The sequence below is a fragment of the Anolis sagrei genome, chromosome 2 (assembly GCF_037176765.1).
Source record: "Anolis sagrei isolate rAnoSag1 chromosome 2, rAnoSag1.mat, whole genome shotgun sequence".
Taxonomy (NCBI): Eukaryota; Metazoa; Chordata; class Lepidosauria; order Squamata; family Dactyloidae; genus Anolis; species Anolis sagrei.
In genome coordinates this window covers 145,283-169,371 of record NC_090022.1, presented here as the reverse complement: position 1 = coordinate 169,371, position 24,089 = coordinate 145,283, and the positions used below count along the sequence as shown (strand labels likewise).

The 24,089-nt window shown below is 47.3% G+C and overlaps 3 protein-coding genes across 4 annotated transcripts in view; all 3 read left to right on the top strand.

The window, feature by feature from the left end:
• Window positions 1-24,089, top strand: part of LOC137096234 (zinc finger protein ZFP2-like) — an 81,792-nt gene that overhangs the window by 39,978 nt on the left and 17,725 nt on the right. The window lies entirely within an intron of this gene.
• On the top strand, window positions 346-9,724 carry LOC132766299 (zinc finger protein 268-like). Its single transcript, XM_067464877.1, has 3 exons — window positions 346-402; window positions 3,634-3,697; window positions 7,168-9,724. The coding sequence occupies exon 3, from the start codon at window positions 7,438-7,440 to the stop codon at window positions 9,412-9,414; it is 1,977 nt and encodes a 658-aa protein (XP_067320978.1). The 5' UTR covers window positions 346-402; window positions 3,634-3,697; window positions 7,168-7,437; the 3' UTR covers window positions 9,415-9,724.
• Window positions 390-22,851, top strand: LOC137096219 (zinc finger protein 420-like). The gene is made up of 2 exons (XM_067464904.1): window positions 390-402; window positions 20,591-22,851. The coding sequence occupies exon 2, from the start codon at window positions 20,871-20,873 to the stop codon at window positions 22,614-22,616; it is 1,746 nt and encodes a 581-aa protein (XP_067321005.1). The 5' UTR covers window positions 390-402; window positions 20,591-20,870; the 3' UTR covers window positions 22,617-22,851.

The following is a 24,089-nucleotide window of genomic DNA, read 5'->3' as shown; positions in this document are numbered from 1 at the left end:
GCCAGCGGAGGCCCATTCCCATTGGCGCATCCCAATGGGAGGGAGGGAGGGAGGCGCTCCCTCTCTCTCGGAGTGGCAGTAGAAGGAAGGAAGGAAGGGCGGAGGAAAGCCTTCGGGGGAGTTTCTGCCCGGAGACCGGTGACGCGGAAAAGGAGGCGAATTCCTATTGGCGGGTGCTGGGCCTTTGGCAGAGCAGGAAGGAGGCGCTCTCGCTCCTGACTGGCCAGCGCCGCCAAGAAGCCCCGCCTCTCTCTGGGCACCCAGCCCCCGCGCGGCCATGGCCATGTTTGGTCTTGGCGGAAGCCCAGCGAGAGGGTCCGGCGTGCGTGTCCTAGAGAGGCGAGGGAGGCGAGGGCGAGGAGGCCTTCTTCCCCCGTGAGGAGGAGAGCCCTTCGAGTGCGGGTGAGTGAGTGAGGGAGTGTGAGTGGGGCAGGCTTGGGCCCTTGGCGTGGTGGCCTTCTTGGGGGCGGCCTCCTCCTCGGCCTCCTCTCAGCCCGCTTCTCCCTCCCTTCCAGGCTGCCCCCCCCCCTCCCGAGGAGGAGGAGGAGGAGGAGGAGGAGGAGGAAACCCAGGCTGTGAGCCAGCGAGCGAGCGAGCGAGAGCGGCCTACTCGGCCTGGGCCCTCCTGTGGCAAGGGAGGTTCGCCTTCCCCACTCCACAGCACGGGCCCTCTCTCTCTCTCTCTTCCTTTGTTGAGGACCTTGATCAGCCGCCCTTCTCTCTCTCTCTGTGCCTGGTGGGGTCAGGATGGGTGGCCTTTGGGGTCTCCCCTGAATGCCTGGGCGTTCGGAGGAGCTCCCTCCCTCCCTCCCTCCCTTCCTTCCTTCTCTGGAGGTTTTAACCCGAGGCTGGATGGCCATCTGTGAGGAGGGATCGGGCGGTGCCTTCCTGCTTGACAGAAGGGGGTGGGAATGGATGGCCTCGAGGGCCCCGCCCGCCTCTCTCCTGCCCTGACCACCCTGGACGGATAGGCTTCCCTGGGCGTCCAGCGAGGGGGGGGGGCTCCTCCTTCTCGGGAGGGCTCTCAGCAGAGGCTGGGTGGGCATCTCTGAGGAGGGCTTGTGTTGTGTCCTCCTCCTTCTTTGGAGTCTCTTCCAACTGAGTCTCACCATTGATTCATTTACGACACCTCCATGCCGCCCTTCTCACCCCGAAGGAAGGAAGGAAGGAAGTGGATCACAAGAGGCATTGACACACAATGTATTATATTATTCACATAGTAAAATATCAGTATTACATTGTATTGCAATATTATTAGTAATTTTACAGGTTCTTGTGGGGTTTTTTTCGGGCTATATGGCCATGTTCTAGAGGCATTTCTCCTGACGTTTCGCCTGCATCTGTGGCAAGCATCCTCAGAGGGAGTGACAATACAGTAATATTACATGTCCTATAACATATACATTTATAATATCTTATTATTATTATTAGGATTCTATTGTATTACATTATAACATTATAACTATTATATGTATACACAATATATGACATTATAATATTCGCATAGTACAAGATCAATATTATATATTACTATATTGTATTATGCCATTGTATTGTAATATCATTAGTAATATTACATGTATATATATACACACAATGCATTACATTATACTATATTATTAAGATTATATTGTATTACATTATGATATTATAAATATTAGATGTATACACAATATCTTACATTATATCGTATTATTCACATAGTACAATATCAGTATTATATATTACTATATTGTACTCTACCATTCTATTGTAATATTATTAGTAATATTACACGTCCTATAAAATATATATTTATGATATCTTATGATTATTATTATGAGGATGATATTGTATTACACCAGTGGTTCTCAACCTGGGGTCTCCAGATGTTTTTGGCCTACAATTCCCAGAAATCCCAGCTGTTAGGAGTTCTGGGAGTTGAAGGCCAAAATATATATTTATACTTTGTCATTAGGATTATATTGTATTACATTTTGATATTATGAATATTATATGTATACACATTATATTATATTATTCACATAGTACAATATCAGTATTATGTTACTAAATTGTACTATACCGTTGTATTGTAATATTACATGTCCTATAAAATATATATTTATAATATGTCATTAGGAGTATATTGTATGACTTTATAATGTTATAAATATTATACGTATTCACAATATATTATATTATTAGGATTATATTGTATTATAATATTATAAATATTATACGTATACATAACATATTACATTATATTATATTATTCGCCTACCACAAGAGACAAGGTGGGACTGTCTTCCGGCCCCTCTCTCTTCACTTTGGCCCAGAGCAGCGGTTGGGGCCCTGCGGTCATCATGGGGGGCAGAGGGCAGTGCCAAAGGGGCCCCCTCCCTCCCTCCCTCAGGCAGGCACTCGGCAGCCCTTCAGTCCTCCCCCTTGGAGACCCCCTCCTCTCCTTCCTTCCCTCCCTGCCCAAAGCAGACCCTTCAAGGATGGGCAGTGAGGGAGGAGTGGACCCAAGGAGGGAGACTGGTTGGGGGGGGGGGGGGAGGGAGCCCCTTCCCCCAATTAGGGGGCCAGGGCGAAGAGTGAGACCCGCCTGGTGTGCCCACAGATGGGAGACAGGGAGAGGCTGGCCTTCCACGCTCTTCAAGGGAACCATGGGGAGCCATGTCTCTGGAACCGAGGCTCACGGGACTGGCTTTGCCCAGCTTGGCATTCTGAAGCCTCGGCCTGGATCTGCACTTCCTTCTCTCCCAGGATCTGGCCCCACATCCTCTGCCTTGAGTTGGATTCTGTGAGTCTGCGCAGCCAAATAACCCGGGATCAGATCCTGAGAGACAGGGCGTGTGGACGTTGCCTGAGACACGCAGCTCGAATTCTCTGCCCTGGGAAGCCAGAATGGCCCCCCTCCCCCCTCCCTGTTGTCCTTCTGGCTAAAACTTTTTCATTCGGACAGGCTTTTGACGATGGTTTTTTTTAGTGCTGTTTCTGTCTAATTCTGTTTTGATGTTTGTGTATTTCTATATTTTAAGTTGCATACTAATGCTTTCACATCAAGCCGCTTTGAGTCCCCTTTGGGAAGATACGGCGGGGTACAAATGTAACCACAACAACAAACAGCTCTAAGCGGTGTTGGTCCTTGGTCAGTGGACTGAGGGATTCAAGCCCAACCTTCCCCTCCTCCAAACAGATCTGGTCCTCTTCCCACCCTCTCTCAAGTGAGAAGCCCAGAGCTGAGCGAGAGATTCTCCTGACTGGACTGACCGGTCCCCTCTTTCAGGACGGAAATGGCAGGCCTCTCGGGTCTTGACTGGAGGCCTCTCTTGTTCCAGCTGGACTTCTGCCTGGCGTCCATTCCGTCAGGGTTCCCCCTCTGGATTCCTTCTTCGTGGCCCTTTGTTGACCTTCTGTTTCTCCTTCCGTTTTTCTTCCTTCCTTCGCTCCCCCTTCTCATCCTGCTTTCTCAGTTTCCATTGTCCTGCTCTAAGCAGTTTTGTTACTTGGTCAATGGACTGATTAATCCATCCAGAATTTCCAGTGGTTTCATAACTTTTAGCCAATACATTAAAATTGAACAGTGATGCCATTACGTTCAGCCAATATCTTCCTTCTTATGTTCTTTTCCTTTCTCCATTTTAGGAGGTTTCAACTGAACACTGGATTTCTCCCTTAAGCACTTTTATCCCATCGATGTCGCGTTTTGGTAAGTTTTCAAATGAATGTTTTTTGCAAGCAAGCTCCTGTATTTGGCAGTGTTTCAGGAGGATGTTTGATAAATCCGTGAGCTGTGCTGACTTCCCTTTGATTCAAGGCCACGCTGAAATCCCTCCCTCCTTTCCTTCCTCTTTTCTCTCTCATCCAGAAAATTCCAAATCACTAGCCGTCCCCTGCCAGGCGTTGCTGTGGCCTAGTTGGGAGATCTGGAAAATAAGTTAGAAAGTGTTTGTTTTACATATATGCAAAGTCTTTCTGCTTGTGGATAAACAGTATTTCTTGCTGTTTCTTTGTCAGTGTTGATGTGGAGAGTGTCTGGTTTGCCTTCTCTGGAACATGCAACATGGAATTCTCCTTCTTTAGGGGTCCCTTTCAAATCTATGATACTATATCTCCCTGTGCATGAATCATATAGATCTATCTATATCTATGGCTGGATGGCTCTTTGTCAGGAAGGCTTTGATTATGTTTTCTTGCCCTTGTGAAGGGAGTTGGACTAGATGGCCTTAAGTATTGGGGGTTCTGTGTGGGAAGTTTGCCCCAATGCTTTTGTTCATAGGGTTCAGAATGCTCTTTCATTGTAGGTGAACTATAAATCCCAGTAACTATTACTCCCAAATGTGAAGGTCTACTTCCCCCAAACTCCATCTGTCTTCACATTTGGGAATATGGAGCGTTTGTGCCAAGTTTGGTCCAGATCCATCCTTGTTTGAGTCCACAGTGCTCTCTGGATGTAGGTGAACTACAACTCCCAAACTCAAGGTCAATGCCCACCAAACCCTTGTAGTGTTTTCTGTTTGTCATGGAAGTCCTGTATGCCACGTTTGGTTCAATTCCATCATTGGTGGAGTTCAGAATGGTGAAGTTTGGGGAAAATAGACCTTGGCATTTGGGAGTTACAGTTGCTTGGACCTGCCATCAAAGAGCATTCTGAACAACTAAACTGAACCAAACTCGGTATGAAGAACTCCCTTGACCCACAGAAAATACTGGAGAACTTTGGGGAAAATAGACCCTGACATTTGGGAGGTGGAAGTGGCTTGGATTTATAGTTTACCTGCCATCAAAGAGCATTCTGAGCACCACCAACCATGGAACTGAACCAGACTTGGCACGCAGAACTCCCATGACCAACGGAAAATACTGGAAGGGTTTGGGAGAAAGTAACAGTGATTGGAGGTTCCCAAATGGAGAGAAGGAGGAAGAAAAGCCCAGAGGAGAACGAGGAGGAAGGCAGGAGTTCAAATTTGGTCGTATTGAGTACTTTTGCCAAGTGTGGTCCAGATCCATAGTTGTTTGGGTTCACGGTGCTCTCCAGATGTAGGTGAACTACGTCTCCCCCAAATCACTGTCCATTCATCCCAACCCCCTCCAGTATTTCCTGTCGGTCATGGGGTTCTCTGGGCCACGTTTGGTCCAGGTCTGCAATTCGTGGGGTTCTCAGCAGTCTGTGGCAGTCAGAGCTGAATTGGGTGAAGGAACTGCAAATCCCTTCATCCGTTGTCCGTACTCCCGAAACACATTGTTGTTGTGATTAATCGCTATGCTTTAATGATGTTCAGTTTGTAACAATACAAATCCATCCTGCATATCAGATATTTACGTTGCAATTCGTAACAGTAGCAGTTATGAAGTAGCAACGAAAATATGTTTGGGGGTCTCCACAACATGAGGAAGTGTATTTAGGGGTCACGGCATGAGAAAGGTGGAGCACCACTGATCTGGATGAAGGGATATCATTTCCGAGGAGGTCCAGTTCTGCAGCTAGAGAATGGATTGCGCTTTTGACCACAAAAACAAAAAACAAAACTATATTTGGGAGCCTTGTTTTTTAAAAAATTGTAGGCGACTCTAGAGATGGCAGAGGGTTCAAACCCCCCTTTGCCCCTCCTTGTCCCCCTGCATGCCTTCTGCCCGTCTGTTTGCCCTGCTCCGGTGCCTCTTCTGTGCGCCCAATCTGGCCATTCCGGGGGTCAAAGGGGAAGGTCGCAAGGGTCGGCGAAAGCCAAAGGGATTCAGAAGGCACAGAAGGCCCATCCTTGCAATTTACAGAGTTATCCCATCATCGTCATCATCATCATCATCATCATCTCATCTGTGCTGCTTTCTGCTAAACAATATAAGCAACATTGGATATAATTTAAAGCCGAAAAACGCACACATTAAAATTAAACATTGACACTATTTAAAATAAACATTTGAAGCCAATCAGAAGCCTGTTCTGAGCCCTGCCAGGAAAGGTAAGCAGGTCCAACCCGTCCCCTTGTTGGCAATTAAGGTAGCAATGCAAACGTTAATGGATCACCTGCTGGACGCTCTCAGTTGGGCCAAGACGTTGGAGGGCAATAAGCGGGACTCAGAGCTGGCCGTACTCCCAGGAGACTGAAGAGCCCTCCCCAAAACTAGGAGGCAAAGTGGGGCCCGCAATCTGAAGATATTGTGAAGAGAAAGCCATGGTACTTGTGGATGTGATCAATATACTCTCTGGTGAATTGGGGGACCATTTCCCTGGTGGCACAAGCTATGCAATGTCCTGCTTGGGAAACAAGCCTGGCACTACCCAGACGACTGTCTCAGCTCCCCTGGAAGGTGATCCTCAATAAAAAAAAACCCAGCAAATGGGCTCTGAGGCCAAAGAGGGGCCTGTAGTGGATGCGGTGAACTTGATTGCTTCCTTCCTACCCCTTGAGCCAGAGAACAACATCGTATTAGGCACTGGGGGTCCACCCTTCCCTCTCCCCTAGACCCCTTCTCTCGTATACTGCTACTAGGCTGAGTGCCTCCCACCCTGTGCTTCTGCATCCCTATCTCCATTTTTGGGGTCTTGGTGTAGAAGTTTGCTTTGTTTTTCTCCTTGCATTTGTTCTGCCTGATGTTTCATACTTTTGTGGTATAGGTTTTGTAAGAGTGCAATATGTCAAGGAAGTTTGCGGCCGAACATGCTCTCAGGGTCTCCAGGTGCCTTGCTTTAGAAACGTGGAGCAGGGATTACGCTGCCGGGAAAGAGAGGAGTAGGAACATATTTTTTCCTGAGTTGGAAGAAACGAAGTATTTTTCTCCCAAGACGGATCACTTGGGATGGTCTGCCCATAGAGGTGGTCACTCAGGTTCTGAGTTGGGATGTGAGGAAGCGGGATCTAGGCAGGAAAAGCTTTGCATCCTGAGCCCTTTCTGTGCTGACCATATTTAGAGAGCTCTTCCTTTACAAAGATTGGGTTGCAATATTAACACAATCTCATGCAGAGAATCGTGGGCCACTCTCCCCTCTTTGCAGGGCTTGCTCTTTGTTGGGCAAGTGTTAAAGTTCTTCTCAGCAGGCAGAGGCTCTTCTCCATTGTACCGCTCTTTCTCCCTTCTTCTCCGGCATTGGCTACAGCACGAAGCTATTGTTCTTGTTTTTCAAGGAGATAATTCTGTGCTCTTGATCCTGATAAGATTTTCCTCTCATTTCTCTGGCAGGTAACCTCTGAAGGAACCTTGAGAGGAACACTTCCCTTTGTCTTAGGTCAGGAATGAAATTACACAGCACTCACAAGAAATAAGTTGGAGAAATTATATTTCAAGCTCCATAGCTGTGTATTCAAGGAGGAAAGGGAGGATTGTGCTGTAAACAGTGGGGCTTGGTAATTTATTCAAATGGACTAGAGCAATACAAAGACTGAGAAGAGGAAATCAGGAGAACATATCTTAGATCTCCTGACATAATATTTGAATCATAAATGTAAAAGAATGGAAAATCTCAATTCCTTGTCAAAGTTACACACAGAGGAGAAGAGACATAACTGTATGGAATGTGGGAAATGTTTCACTATGAGAAGTTCTCTTACTACACATCAACGAATTCACACAGGAGAGAAGCCATATACATGCATGGAATGTGGAAAGAGCTTCAGTCGGAGTGGAGATCTGCGTATCCATCAAAGGACGCACACAGGAGAGAAGCCACATACATGCATGGAATGTGGAAAGAGCTTTGGTCGCAGTGGACTTTTGCGTTCCCATCTAAGGACCCACACAGGGGAGAAGCCATATAAATGCATGGAATGTGGAAAGAGCTTCAGTCTGAGTGGACATCTGCGTTCCCATCTAAGGACCCACACAGGGGAGAAGCCACATACATGCATTGAATGTGGAAAGAGCTTCAGTCAGAGTGGAGATCTGCGTATCCATCAAAGGACGCACACAGGAGAGAAGCCACATACATGCATGGAATGTGGAAAGAGCTTTATTCGGAGTGGACAGCTGCGATCCCATCAAAGAACTCACACAGGGGAGAAGCCACATAAATGCATGGAATGTGGAAAGAGCTTCAGTCACAGTGGGACTCTGCATATCCATCAAAGAACCCACACAGGGGAGAAGCCACATAAATGCATGGAATGTGGGAAGAGCTTCAGTCAGAGCGGATATCTGCGTATCCATCAAAGAACCCACACAGGGGAGAAGCCACATACATGCATGGAATGTGGAAAGAGCTTCAGTGAAAGTGGGACTCTGCGTTCCCATCTAAGGACCCACACAGGGGAGAAGCCACATCAATGCATGGAATGTGGAAAGAGCTTCAGTCACAGTGGACATCTACGTACCCATCAAAAGACCCACACAGGGGAGAAGCCACATAAATGCATGGAATGTGGAAAGAGCTTCAGTCACAGTCGGAATCTGCGTATCCATCAAAAGACCCACACAGGGGAGAAGCCACATAAATGCATGGAATGTGGAAAGAGCTTCAGTCACAGTCGGAATCTGCATATCCATCAAAAGACCCACACAGGGGAGAAGCCACATAAATGCATGGAATGTGGAAAGAGCTTCAGTCACAGTGGACATCTACGTACCCATCAAAGGACCCACACAGGGGAGAAACCACATAAATGCATGGAATGTGGAAAGGGCTTCAGTGAAAGTGGGACTCTGCGTATCCATCAAAGAACCCACACAAGGGAGAAGCCACATAAATGCATGGAATGTGGAAAGAGCTTCAGTCACAGTGGACATCTACGTACCCATCAAAGAACCCACACAGGGGAGAAGCCACATACATGCATGGAATGTGGAAAGAGCTTCAGTCACAGTCGGAATCTGCGTATCCATCAAAAGACCCACACAGGGGAGAAGCCACATCAGTGCATGGAATGTGGAGAAAGCTTCAGTCAGAGTGGACATCTGCATACCCATCAAAGGACCCATACAGGAGAGAGACCACATAAATGCATGGAATGTGGAAAGAGCTTCAGTGAAAGTGGGACTCTGCGTATCCATCAAAGGACCCACACAGGGGAGAAGCGACATAAATGCGTGGAATGTGGAAAGAGCTTCAGTGAAAGTAGGACTCTGCATATCCATCAAAGGATCCACACTGGGGAGAAGCCACATAAATGCATGGAATGTGGCAAGAGCTTCAGTCACAGTGGGACTCTGCGTATTCATCAAAGGATCCACACTGGGGAGAAGCCACATACATGCATGGAATGTGGAAAGAGCTTCAGTCACAGTGGAACTCTGCGTATCCATCAAAGAACCCACACAGGGGAGAAGCCACATAAATGCATGGAATGTGGAAAGAGCTTCAGTGAAAGTGGGACTCTGCGTACCCATCAAAGGACCCACACTGGGGAGAAGCCACATACATGCATGGAATGTGGAAAGAGCTTCAGTCAGAGTGGACATCTGCGTATCCATCATAGAACCCACACAGGGGAGTAGCTACATGTCGTATATACTTGAGTATAAGCCAACCGAATTTAAGACAAGGCACCTAATTTAGCACAAAAGCTGAGAAAACTTATTGACTTGAGTATAAGCTGAGGTTGTGAAATGCAGCAGCTATTGGTAAATTTCATGAATAAAAATAGATACCAATAAAATTACATTAATTGGGGCATCTATAGGTTAAATGTTTCTGAATAATTGCATAAAACTGTAATTTAAGATAAAACCGTCCAACTCTGATTAAATCATTATTCTAGCCTTCTTCAGTGTAAATGTGCTTACGTATCCCTCCAATAATAATAAATATTAAATGTATTAATAATAATAAGTAGGGCAAAATAATAAATGTAATAATAAGAACAATAAATAGAGTAAAATAATAAATGTAATAATAATAAATAGAGAAAAATAAATGTATGAATAACAATAAATAGAGAAAAATAATAAATAATAACACAATAAAAATGTAGAAACAGTGATAGAGTAAAATACTAAATGTAGTAATAGCGATAAAGTAAAATAATAAATGTAATAATAATAGAGTACAATTTTAACTACATATACATTTTGGGGGAAATGCTGTGTGTATATGAATAATAAAAAGTTGGAAAGACTGACTTGGGAAGTGGGTGGGAAAGAAGGACTGGAAACGGTAAGTAGTTGGAATGGGAAGGAGTGTTTGGAAAAAGTGGGAAAATGAGGTGGAAAGGGGGTCTCTGGAAAAGTAAGAGAGATTAGGGTGAGAAGGGGCAACTGGGGAAGGGGAAAGATTGAGGTGGGAAAGGGGTGCTGGAACCTCGGAAAGGCTGGGATGGAGAGTGGAGAGAGGGGGGAATGGGATAGTAAAGACTGGGATAGGACGGGGGAACTAGAAAAAGGGAAGGCGGGGGTGGGAAAAGTGTGTAGGAAATGTGGGGGAAAGACTGAGGTAGGAAGGGAGGAAGGCGTCGCCTATCCCATCCAAGGAGGGACCAAGCCCTGGGTCTCCTCCTCCTCCTCCTCTCCACCTGAGCACTGGAGTCCTGGCCATGGATATACAAATAAGACATCCCCTGAAAGTAAGCCATAGCGTGTCTTCTTGAAAAAGAAATACTGTCTTATTTTGGGGGGAAATGGAGGGAGCAAGCTTGATTTCTGCTCCTCTGGAGACTAGGACGTGGAACATTGGCTTCAAAATACAAAAAAGTAGGTTCCACCTGATCATGAGGAAGAACTTCCTGACGGTGAGAGCTGTTCAGCAGTGGAACTCTCTGCCCCAGAGTGTGGTGGAGGCTGATTCTTTGGAGGCTTTGGAGCAGAGGTGGATGGCCATCTATAGGGTGTGCTTTGAATACAATTTTCCAGCTTCTTAGCAGAATGGGGTTGGACCGGATGATGGCCCAGGAGGTCTCTTCCAACTCAAGGATTCTATGAAATGAGATTGGGACCCACTAATAATTCACGAGTTATAACAATGAGGGGACATTTGCTTATTGTGGGTTTTAGGAATGAGTTTACTATATTTAGAGACGGAAGAGTAAATATAGAGCAGCATTTAAAGTGAATGAATACAGATGAAAATTGGCATGCGGCAAGAGTTGTGTTGATCTGTTTTTCTCTTAGTTTTCTCCTTATTGTGTCGGTGTGTGTTGTTCAGTCTTTCATGTTTGTTAAGGATTCCTTTTTTAAAATTCCAAAATTGTAATTTGCATAGACATGTTTTTCTTTCTTGCCTTTGAATAAAAATTATTTTGAAAAAACCAGAGTGTGATGTGGCAGCCACAAATGCCAATGTGATCCCAGGCTGTGCCAAGAGGAGACGTGGTGTCTACGTCCAAGGAAGTCACAGCCTCCTTTCTCCTGCTTTGCTCAGACCTCACCTGCAATCGCTCTGTCTCCCGTTCTGGGCAGCACAACTCAAGGCAGATATGGACAAGCCAGAATATCTCCAGAGACGGGCTGTAGGGAATGTCTGAAAAGAGCTGGGTGTGTTTAGCTTAGAGCAGTGGGTCTCGCCCTGTGGGTCTCTCCCCAGGTGTTGTGGCCTACAACTCCCAGAAATCCCAGCCAGTTGACCAGTTGTGAGGATTTCTGGGAGGTGAAGGCCAAAACGCATCTGGGGAGAGACCCACAGGGTGAGAAGAGAAGGAAGGGCTTCTTCCTCGGCAGGGGGCGGGGAGGGGTCGGCCACGGAATGGTTTTTGGGGTTCATGTGACTCCACGACTGTTGTGTAGAAAAAGATGGATAGGAATGCATGACACTTACCTCCAGTGTGTAATGAGACAGTCTTAATAGACACGTGTTCACCGCACAATAATCTATAGGGTTAAGACAACAGAGAAGATGGCATGACAGGGACGGAATCTGGAGAGAAGGGTGGGAGCGGCTTGTATGTGCCCGTCCTCCTCTGCCACGCGGCTTGCTATCTGCCATTGGTTAGAGGCTGTAGCGAAATAGCGAATTATAATGTATGTTTTAGAAATGTTGATTAATGCTGCGATATAAGTGCAGGCCAGCTGATGTGTCGCCTGAGCTGAGGCGTTGCCATAGCGACGGAACCGGCTGTGAGAATGTATCCAAGTGAGAGAAGCCAAAGGGGCGGAGCTAACTGCCACTCGGCCGGGGCAGGCGTTTGGAAAGAGAGCGTTCCTTTTAGTCAGCGGACAAGAGTGGAAGTTGGGTTCTGGTGTGTGGAGACCCTGAACCCGGGGGTTTAAGTCCTCAGCCTGCGTGTTTACAGAGTCAATTGGGCCTCTTTAAATTAGGAATTGGCTCGTGAGCTCAGGGGAAAGCGGAAGGGAGAAAAAGGCAAGTCAGTGCCTGGAATTGTCAGTGAATCCTTAAATAAATATCTCCTTGATCAGTTCTTTATAATCAAGACTCGTGTCCATTTATTCAGAAGAAGATTTACCTCAGAAGAAGGCGGCTGAAGATATTGGAAGAAAGGATTCTGGTTGAGTTCCTACTTTTTGTAAAAAGGTGCCTCCAGTAAAGACATTTTAGAAGTCAAACCTCAGCTCCACGCACCACCACGACTTTAGTCTCCTCGTTGCCCTGGTTATTTATTTGTTTATTTCGAACACTTTTACCCCGCCCTTCTCAACCCCTCCGGGGGGGGGGGGGGACTCAGGGCGGCTTCCAATTGGCAACAATTCAATGCCGCATAATAAAATACAAAACAGTTAAAAGCCTAAACATTAAGACATAAATATGAAAACAGTATACTTACAGTCCACTGAGCTATTACCAGTCTGGTGGCCATTTATCTAGCCATATACTATGACTGAGTACTCTGTTTAATGTACCCATAATCCACTTCCAGGCCATAGTCAACATTGTCAATTGTCCTTTTAACCTAATTGCCCGAAGGCCTGCTCCCACATCCATGTTTTTACCTTCTTTCTAAAGGTGAGGAAGGATGATGATGACCTAATTTCCCCGCGAAGTGAATTCCACAGGCGGGGGGCCACCACCAAGAAGGCCCCGACCCTTTCCCTGCCAAATGTGTTTGAGACAGAGGTGGGGTCAAAGCAGGGCCTCCCCAGAAGATCTTAAACTCCGAGGTGGGACGTAGGAGATACGATCGAACGCTGGACCGGAGCCGTATAGGGTTTGTGCTGGTACAGCTGTACCAGGAGCTCCTATTTTGTTTGCTTTGCAGTTAATGTTTGTTTGTAATCCCAGGCTTGGGATTTTGCAGCAGGGTGGCTTCCTGTTATATGCTGCAATCATAGGGTAAGCCACTTGCCAATTATAGTTAGGATCCCTGGTCCCGCCCCCTGTTTTGCCTTTTGGAGGGAAAGTGCCATTTTTTAGTTAGTCACAGCAAAGGTAGCCAAAGGCAGAGGATGCGTACAGACGTTCCTCCTGTGCAAAGGCTTTGTCTTTTAAGAGTTCCTGGGGAAGAACCACTTCCTGGGGAAGAACAGATTGAAGGCCTCTACGGATTCCCAAAGGGTTCCAGGGAACAGCTTCACAGCCCTGAGGACCTCCGGAGGGAATAACAGTTCTTCATCTTCAGCTAAGTGATTTCAAGCCTGATGGTACGTCTGCTTCGGTTCTGAGACGCAGTTCAGCCGGTAGCAGACTCAAACCAGTTAGGTTTAAGTTCACAGCAGCTTGGGAGGAGCTTTAAAGGGGAATTTTTCTGTTAAAGTTTTCTTGAAGATAGTGCCTGTTTCCTGCAAACAAGACTGCAAAGCCAATAGACTATTTAGAAATTTTACAATTCCTGCTTGTTCCTTAATAAAGACTGTTGTATTTAAGTTTAAGTCTCCTAAAGCCTGCTTACTAGGAAAGGTTCCTCCAAAGGCTCCTTCTCGGGCTTCCCGCTGGACGCAAGCCTTGCATCCTCTCTTAAAAGCATTTAATTTTAGCTCCAGCGGCGACAGAACAGGGTTGTATAGGTCAAAACCAGCACTTTGAATTGTGCTTAGAATTGGATCGCCATATGGAGCTGACATATATGTATTTGTCATTTGTTTGTCGTATTTTACAGAGGCCTTGCCATAGTTGTCTGCATATGCAATCCATCCCCATCCTTGTTGTGTGAACTGATTCTGTTTGAGGGTGTCTTAATATATTAAAAGAAGACCTGTAAATATTTACAATTAGCAAATAACTCAAGAATCAAACCCCCTCAAGAGTGTTGCTTCCTCAGACCTCAAGAGTGTTGCTTCCAAGAAATGAGCTCCTTTACAAGGCCAGAGGCCGTGACACTGTGACCAGGACTCTGCGCTGGAAAGCGGGCCATTCTAGAGAGGAGGGGGCTCCCCACCCACGGGCTCCCCATCCCAGCGTGCGCTTCCCTTCCTCTTACTTGCCACCTGCTGTTTCTGCTCTAGAGTAAGAGGCGCTCACAACCTGGGGATCACAACCAGACACAGTGGAGACATCTGCCCTTGCGCTTGGCTACTCTGCTGCTGAATACGCATGCCCAGTGTGGGACACATCTCACCACGTTAAAACAGTGGATGTGGCTCTGAGTGAGACAGGGCGCATTATCACAGGATGCCTACGCCCCACTCCGCTGGAGAAATTATACTGTTTAGGCGGTATTGCACCGCTGGGAAATGTCTGTGTGTGTCAGGAGTGACTTGAGAAACTGCAAGTCCCACAAGGATGGTAGAGTATCAAAACATCCGGGTGTCTCCTGGGTGTCGTCCTTGCAGATGGCCAATTCTCTCACACCAAAAGTGACTTGCAGTTTTGCCGGGAAACAGCAGCCAACAGTGAAAGGACCAAGGCAGTGGCACCTCCTGCCCATTCCCCGTAGATAACCCCATGATGTCTCCCCCCCTCCTTGCCCCGCTCTCTCTCCTGGGCCCACCCCCTCCTGGGCCCACCCCGCCCAGCAATCCCTCTTCCTGGCCCAGCCTCAGACATGTTCCATAGCCGAGGCTGGTTTGTGGCCAGAGGCTGGTCTTAGTGATAGAGAGGGGAGAGCAGTGTCAGTTCAGTTTGAGACACCTCCCTCTTCCCTCCACACAGACTTCCTCTTGCCCTGCTTCTGAGGAAGGCAGGGCTCAGCCTTGGGACCCTTTCCTTCCACACTCCCAGGCCTTCCCCTTCCTTCCTTCCTTCCTTCCTGGCCTAACAGGCTATTCCTGGGCTGCTTCCTCTTGCAGATCAACAGCTTTGCCCTCCCAGAGGCTCCTCTCACTCCAAACTGACACAGGAGCTTCACACAGTAGATTGACACCTGAGGCCTTCAACCTGGGGCTTCTCTCACACTGAGGCCTTCTCACACTGAGGTCAACTAACACTGAGGCCGGCTAAGCTACAGGTCCAGATGCCTATATTGAGCTGCATCCATTCAACCACTATTTCTGATCCAGAGAGAGAGAGACTGAAGGGGAGCAGAACAGGAGCCCAGCCCAACAGGGAGGAGGGAGGGAGGGCCAGGCTTGAGGATGGGGCTGAGTGGTCACTGGGTGAGAGTGTGGTCCATCTCCAGCCTGGCTGGTCTCCCTCTACCTCTCTCTCTTTCTCTCTCTCTCTCAATGGCAGGAATGGGCAGCAGTCGCCAGAGGGAGCATCAGGGGCCGAGTCTGCCTGGAGACTAGTGACGCGGCCAGCGGGGGCCCATTCCCATTGGCGGATCCCGGGAATTCTCTTCAGGAGGGGCAGAAGAAGAAAGGCAGGGCGGAGGAGTTTCTGCCCGGAGACCGGTGACGCCGGAGAGGAGGCGAATTCCTATTGGCGGGCGGGTGCTGGGCATTTGGAAGAGAAGGAAGGCGGCTCTCTCTCTGGTTCCTCTGTTCCTGACTCCACAGCCGCCAAGAAGCCCCGCCCCTCTCTGGGCCCTCTCCACCCCGCGGCTGCCATGCCTGGTCCGGGCGGAAGTCCAGCGAGAGGGGCCAGCCTGGGTTTCCTAGAGCGGCGAGGGAGGCTCGTGCGCCGCCTTTCCCGTGAGGAGCTCACTTCCGGAGGAGGGAAAGGGGCGGGGCTTGGGTGTGGGGCTTCCTGTTGACGAGGGAAAGAGAGAGAGAGAGAGGGAGGGAGGTGAGTCCTGGCTGTGGGCGCCCTCATCCCTAGGGCCTGGCCTTCCCCTCAGGCTTCTGCCTCCTCAGGAGGCCGGGCTTTGGGCGCTCCCTTCTCCCGCCTCCTCCTCCTCCTCCTCCTTTGCGGCCTAGGCTTGGAAGGGAGCGAAGAAGAAGGCCTGCCTGCCTGCCTGCCTGCCTGTGGAGGGGGCGCCTCCTCCTCCTCCTCCTGCTGGGCCCTCCCTGGGAGGCTGCTCATGGCGCCTGCCTGCCTGCCTGCCTGCCTCTTGGCCTCCCTCCCCTTCCCTCCCCCTCCCTTCCCCCCCTCCCCTTCCCTCCCCTCCCTCCTCCTCCCCTCCCCCTGCCCTCCCCCTCCCTCACCTTCCCTCCCCCTCCCTTCCCCCCTCCCTCCCCCTCCCTTCCCCCCCTCCCCTCCCCCTCCCTCCCTTCCCTCCCCTTCCCTCCCCTCCCTCCCCCTCCCCTCCCTCCCCCTGCCCTCCCCCTCCCTCACCTTCCCTCCCCTCCCCCTCCCTTCCCCCCTCCCTCCCCCTCCCTTCCCCCCCTCCCCTTCCCTCCCCTCCCTCCCCTCCCCCTGCCCTCCCCCTCCCTCACCTTCCCTCCCCCTCCCTTCCCCCCCTCCCCTTCCCTCCCCTCCCTCCCCCTCCCTTCCCCCCCTCCCCTTCCCTCCCCTCCCTCCCCCTCCCCTCCCCCTGCCCTCCCTCACCTTCCCTCCCCCTCCCTCCCCTTCCCTCCCCCTCCCTTCTCCCCCTCCCCTCCCTCCCCCTCCCTTCCCCCCCTCCCCTTCCCTCCCCTCCCCCTCCCTCCCCTTCCCTCCCCCTCCCTTCCCCCCCTCCCCTTCCCTCCCCTCCCTCCCCCTCCCCTCCCTCCCCCTGCCCTCACCTTCCCTCCCCCTCCCTCCCCTCCCCTCCCCTCCCAGCAGCAGGCGAAAGTGTCTGGTTTCTCCACCCTGGAACATGCAACATATCATTGACCTTCTTGAAGGGTCCCTTTCCAATCTAGGATACTATACTTGTGTGTGTGTGTGTATGTGAATCATATCTATCTACATCTAGATCTCTCTATATCTATAGCTGGATGGCTCTTTGTCAGGAGGGCTTTAAGTTTTCCTGCCCTGATGAAGGGAGTTGGACTGGATGGCCTTAAGTATTTTGTGGTGGTCATGGGGTGTCTGTGTGGGAAGTTTGCCCTGATTCTGCTGTTTGTGGGGTTCAGAATACTCTTTGATTGTAGGTGAACTGTGAATCCCAGTGACTACAACTCCCAAATGTCAAGGTCTATTTCCCCCAAACTCCATCTGTGTTCATATTTGGGCGTATTGAGTGCTTGTGCCAAGTTTCGGCCAGATCCATCATTGTTTGAGTCCACAGTGGTCTCTGGATGGAGGTGAACTACAACTCCCAAACTCAAGGTCAATGCCCACCAAACCCTTCCAGTATTTTCTGTTGCTCTTAGGAGTTCTGTGTGCCAAGTTTGGTTCAATTCCATCGTTGATGGAGTTCAGAATGCTCTTTGATTGTAGGTGAACTATATATCCCAACAACTGCAACTCCCAAATAACAAAATCCTAAGTTTTTGAGTGATGGTCACTCCTTGAGTTGTGAGACGTTTTGTTGCCAAATTTGGTGTGATTTCGGTCATTGCTTCTTTTGTTTTTAACGTACTCATTATGCACAGAGCATTTATATATATATAAATAGATATAGATAGATAATAATATGATATTATAATTACATAATTAATATTACATGTAAGATTACATGTAATATATAATACTAATATTGTACCATGCTAATAGTATAAAATATTGTGTGTCTATATATATCTTGTAATCCGCTCTGAGTCCCCTTCAGGGTGAGAAGGGTGATATATATAATATTAATAATAATATTTATAATAATATATAATATAGTATATAATAATATGATATTATAATTATATATTCCATATTACATGTAAGATTACATGTAATATATAATACTGATATTTTACTATGCTAATAGAATTATATATTGTATTTCTGTGTAACTTGTGAGCCGCTCTGAGTCCCCTTCGGGGTGAGAAGATCAATATATATAATACTGATAATAATATTTATTATTATAATATATAATAATAAAATGATATTATAATTATATATTTTATATTACATGTAATATTACATGTAATATATAATACTGATACTGTGCTATGCTTACAGTATAATATATTGTATTTCTGTATATATCTTGTAATCCACTCTGAGTCCCCTTCGGAGTGAGAAGGGTGATATGTATAATATTAATAAAAATATTTATAACAATATATAATATAGTATATAATAATATGATATTATAATTATATATATTATATTACATGAAACATTACATTTATTATATAATACTGATATTCTACTCTGCTAATAGTAGAATATATTGTATTTCTGTATATGTTGTAAGCCGCTCTGAGTCCCCTTCGGGGTGAAAAGGGCGGCATAGAAATGTCATAAATAAATACATAAATAAGTAAATGTCATCCAGCACATGGCAGACAAGATGGATTCTCTGATCTCTAATAATCTGGATGGTGTGGCAGTGTAGAAGGGGCCTCAAGCAAGACACTCAGCAGCCATTCCTTCCCTCCTTACTCCTCCTTCCCCGCCAGAGATGCCCCTGCCCTGCGGCTCTTGCCTCCTCCTCCTCCTCCTCCTCCTCCTCCTCCTCCTCCTTCTTCTCCTTCAGCTCCCTTATCCGACCATAAGAGACTCGGATCCTTTGGAGAGCCAGAGAGCCCTGCCCTGCCTCTTGACTTCTGGCCTCCGTTTCCCCTCCTGCATCTCTGGCCTTCACAGGCTGGAATTCCTTTGGGATAGCCAGAGACTCCAAGAATCCTAGAGATGGAGGAGATCTCGGGGGCCATCATCCAGTCCAACCTCTTTTACCCAAGAAGCAGGAAATCGCCTTCAAAGCCCCCCTGAAAGATGGCCAGCCATCCTCTGCTTCAAAGCCTCCAAAGAAGGAGCCTCCGCCACACTCTGAGAAAGATCCTCTGCTGATGGGCTCTCCCTCACAGTCAGGAAGTTCTTCCTCAGGGTCAGGTGGAATCTCCTTCCCTTCCTGTATTTTGAAGCCATTTCTCCATTGGGTTGTTGTAGGTTTTTTCGGGCTATATGGCCATGTTCTAGAGGCATTCTCTCCTGACGTTTCGCCTGCATCTATGGCAAGCATCCTCAGAGGGAGTGAGCTCTGTTGGAACTAGGAAAAGGGGTTTATATATCTGAGGAATGACCAGGGTGAGACAAAGGACTCTTGTCTGCTGGAGCTAGGTGTGAATGTTTCAACTGACCACCTTGATTAGCATATAGTGGCCTGACAGTGACTAGAGCAAACTTTTGTTGAGAGGTGATTAGATGTCCTTGTTTGTTTCCTTTCTGTTGTTGTGCTGTTGTAATTTTAGGGATTGTTCTCCCGACCCTTGGTCATTGTAGTCACCCTCCCGCTTTCTCTCTCTTAAAAGAAGACCGAAACCGCTTACAGTCAAAGCAACACAGGATATCATTGAAAACCGAAAAACACACACATTAAAATTAAACAGTGACGCTAATAAAAAATATAAACAGTTGGAACCAGTGAGAAGCCTCTTCTGAGCCATGGCAGCAAAAGGAAGCCAGCCCAGCCAGTCCTCTTGTTGGCAATTACAGTCGCATTTGTCTATTTATTTGGGGCATTGATGGGACTCGGGGTCTCGAGGCGGCTGACAACAAAAGCATCAACATACATCTTAGATAAAAACAGTATAAAACATTCTAAACACATCATACGGCATTTCTCATAAAGTAATGCAAGTCTTTGTTTATTATTGACGATATTCCTCCCCCGCCTTTCTCAAACCCGAAGGTGACTCCAGGCGGCTGTGGCTGAAGCCCCTGCTTGACGCTTTGAGTTGGGCTTGGTCTCAGCTCCACTGGCAGGGGACCCTCAAGGAAACTCCCGCAAAGGGGCTCCCAGGGCCAAAGAGGGGCCCGTAGTGCGTGCAGTGGATGCGATGGCCTCCCTCCTCCCCCTTGAGCCATACCACAAACATCATCTGTGGCACTGGGGGTCCATTCTTCCGTCTCCCCTAGACCCCTTCTCCCGTGTCCTGCGGCTAGGCTGAGTGCCTCCCACCCTGTGCTTCTGCATCCCTATCTCCATTTTTGTGGTCTTGGTGTAGAAGTGTGCTTTGTTTTTTTCTTTGCATTTGTTCTGCCTGAGGTCAGGAAAAAAATTGCTTCAGTTGGAAGAAATGAAGTATTTTTCTCCCAAGACTGACCACTTGGGATGGTCTGCCCATACAACTGGTCACTCAAGTTCTGAGTTGGGATGTGAGGAAGCGGGATCTAGGCAGGGAACGCTTTGCTACCTGAGCCCTTTCTGCGCTGACCATATTGTTAGAAGCCTTCCTTTGCAAAGATAGGATGACACTCTGGACACACTGCAGTTCAAATAATCCCATACAGGGAATCGTGGGCCACTCTCCCCTCTTTGCAAGGCTTGCTCTTTGTTGGGCAAGTGTTAAGGTACTTCTCAGTAGCCTGAGGCTCTTCTCAATAGGACCGCTCTTTCTCCCTTCTTCTCCGGCATTGGCTACAGCACCAAGCGATTGTTCCTATTGTTCAAGGAGAGACTTGAACTCTGCTCCTGATAAGATTTTCCTCTCGTTTCTCTGGCAGGTAACCTCTGAAGGAACCTTGAGAAGAATACTTCCCTTTGTCTTAGGACAAGAATGAAATTGCCCAGCACTCACAAGAACAAGAAATAAGTTGGAGAAATTATATTTCAAGCTCCATAGCTGTGTATTCAAGGAGGAAAGGGAGGATTGTGCTGTGAAAAGTGGGGCTTGGTACTTTATTTATTCAAATGGACTAGAGCAATACAAAGACTGAGAAGAGGAAATCAGGAGAACATATCTGTGACCTTCTGGCATAATATTTGAATAATAAATTTAAAAGAATGGAAAATCTCCATTCCTTGTCAAAATCCCACACAGGGGAGAAGCGACATAACTGTATGGAATGTGGGAAATGTTTCACTGCAAGAAGTTCTCTTACTACACATCAACGAACTCACACAGGAGAGAAGCCGTACAAATGTGTGGAATGTGGAAAGAACTTCAGTCAGAGCGGAAACTTGCGTTCCCATCAAGGGACCCACACAGGGGAGAAGCCACATAAATGCATAGAATGTGGAAAGAGCTTCAGTGACAGTGGACATCTGCGTATCCATCAAAGAACCCACACAGGGGAGAAGCCACATACATGCATGGAATGTGGAAAGACCTTCAGTCGGAGTGAAAATCTGCGTATCCATCAAAGAACCCACACAGGGGAGAAGCCACATACATGCATGGAATGTGGAAAGAGTTTCAGTCGGAGTGACAGTTTGGATATCCATCATAGAACCCACACAGGGGAGAAGCCACATAAATGCATGGAATGTGGAAAGAGCTTCAGTGAAAGTGGACATCTGCGTATCCATCAGAGAACCCACACAGGGGAGAAGCCACATACATGCATGGAATGTGGAAAGAGCTTCAGTGACAGTGGACATCTGCGTATCCATCAGAGAACCCACACAGGGGAGAAGCCACATACATGCATGGAATGTGGAAAGACCTTCAGTCGGAGTGAAAATCTGCGTATCCATCAAAGAACCCACACAGGGGAGAAGCCACATACATGCATGGAATGTGGAAAGAGTTTCAGTCGGAGTGACAGTTTGGATATCCATCATAGAACCCACACAGGGGAGAAGCCACATAAATGCATGGAATGTGGAAAGAGCTTCAGTGAAAGTGGACATCTGCGTATCCATCAAAGGATCCACACAGGGGAGAAGCCACATACATGCATGGAATGTGGAAAGAGCTTCAGTTGGAGTGGAAATCTGCGTAAGCATCAAAGAACGCACACAGGGGAGAAGCCACATAAATGCATGGAATGTGGAAAGAGTTTCAATCGGAGTGACAGTTTGGATATCCATCATAGAACCCACACAGGAGAGAAGCCACATAAATGCATGGAATGTGGAAAGAGCTTCAGTGAAAGTGGGACTCTGCGTATCCATCAAAGGATCCACACAGGAGAGAAGCCACATAAATGCATGGAATGTGGAAAGAGCTTCAGTGAAAGTGGACATCTGCGTATCCATCAAAGGATCCACACAGGGGAGAAGCCACATACATGCATGGAATGTGGAAAGAGCTTCAGTTGGAGTGGAAATCTGCGTAAGCGTCAAAGAACGCACACAGGGGAGAAGCCACATACATGCATGGAATGTGGAAAGAGTTTCAGTCGGAGTGACAGTTTGGATATCCATCATAGAACCCACACAGGGGAGAAGCCACATAAATGCATGGAATGTGGAAAGAGCTTCAGTGAGAGTGGACAGCTGCGTATCCATCAAAGGACCCACACAGGAGAGAAGCCACATAAATGCATGGAATGTGGAAAGAGCTTCAGTGAGAGTGGACAGCTGCGTATCCATCAAAGGACCCACACAGGAGAGAAGCCACATAAATGCATGGAATGTGGAAAGAGCTTCAGTGAAAGTGGGACTCTGCGTACCCATCAAAGGACCCACACAGGGGAGAAACCACATAAATGCATGGAATGTGGAAAGAGCTTCAGTGAAAGTGGGACTCTGTGTAAGCATCAAAGAACCCACTCAGGGGAGAAGCCACATAGTGTATATACTTGAGTATAAGCCGACCAAATATAAGAGGGAAAAATTGGGAAAACTTATTGAGTTGAGTATAGGCCGAGGGTGGGGAATGCAGCAGCTATTGGTAAATTTCAAGAATAAAAATAAAAATAGATAGCAATAAAATTACGTTAATTGAGGCATCTGTAGGTTAAATGTTTCTGAATAATTGCATAAATCTGTAATTTAAGATAAGACTGTCCAACTCTGATTAAATCATTATTCTAACCTTCTTCATTGTAAATGTGCTTGTGTATCCTTCCAATAATAATAAATAGGGTAAAATAATAAATGCAATGATAGCTTGAAATAATAAGTGTAATAATAACAATGATAGCATAAAATAATGTAATAATAATAAATAGAAACAATAACATAAACAAAAACAATAACAGAATAAAATAATAAATGTAGTAATAGTGATAGAGTAAAATAATAAAGGTAATAATAATAGAATAAAATTATAAACAACAAAAAATTTATTAATTATTTATTTTATTACAGTTACTTTTACCCCGCCCTTCTCAACCCCCTGAGGGGGACTCAGGGCGGCTTACAAAAAAGGCACAATTTGATGCCTGCAAAGGTACAAATATATAAAAACAACAATCAACATTTATCACAAATTAACATTAACAAACCATAATCAATTAAAAACTAATCATACAACTCCGCGCACATTATCCAGTGTTCCTTAATTCCATTCCGTATATCAGTTCCATTCCATTGCCACGTCCTTTTTCATCTGCCTGGTGGTCCGAAAGCCTGATCCCAAATCCACGTCTTCAACTTTTTCCTAAATGAAAGGAGGGATGACGCTGCTTCCCCCGGGAGTGAGTTCCGTAAGTCGGGGGCCACCACCAAGAAGGCCCTGCTCCTCGTCCCTGCCAATCTCACTTGTGATACAGGCGGGGTCGTGAGCAGGGCCTCCCCAGAAGATCTCAGATTCCGAGGTGGGATGTAGCGGGAGATCCGTTCGGACAGATACACTGGGCCAGAACCATATAGGGTTTTGTAGGTTAAGACCAGCACTTTGAATTGTGCTCGGAATTGAATCGGCAGCCAGTGGAGCTGACATAACAGGGGGGTTTGTGTGCTCCCTGTATGACGCTCCTGTTAGTACTCTGGCTGCCTCCCGCTGGACTAGTTGGAGTTTCCGAACAGTCTTCAAAGGCAACCCACGTAGAGTGCGTTGCAGTAATCCAGTCGGGATGTAACAAGAGCGTGGACCACCATGGCCAGATCTGACCTCCCAAGGTACGGGTGCAGCTGGCGCACAAGTTTTAATTGTGCAAAAGCTCTCCTGGCCACCGCCGAGACCTGGGGTTCCAGGCTCAGCGATGAGTCCAGGATCACTCCCAAGTTGCGAACCTGCGTCTTCAGGGGGAGTGTAACCCCGTCTAACACAGGCTGTAACCCTATGCCCTGTTTGGCCCTACGACTGACCAGTAGGACCGCTGTCTTGTCTGG

What these genes read in the sequence shown, in the direction of transcription:
- LOC137096219 (XM_067464904.1), top strand. Translation starts at nt 20,871, where the DNA reads ATGGAAAATCTCCATTCCTTGTCAAAATCCCACACAGGGGAGAAGCGA.
- LOC132766299 (XM_067464877.1), top strand. Translation starts at nt 7,438, where the DNA reads ATGGAAAATCTCAATTCCTTGTCAAAGTTACACACAGAGGAGAAGAGA.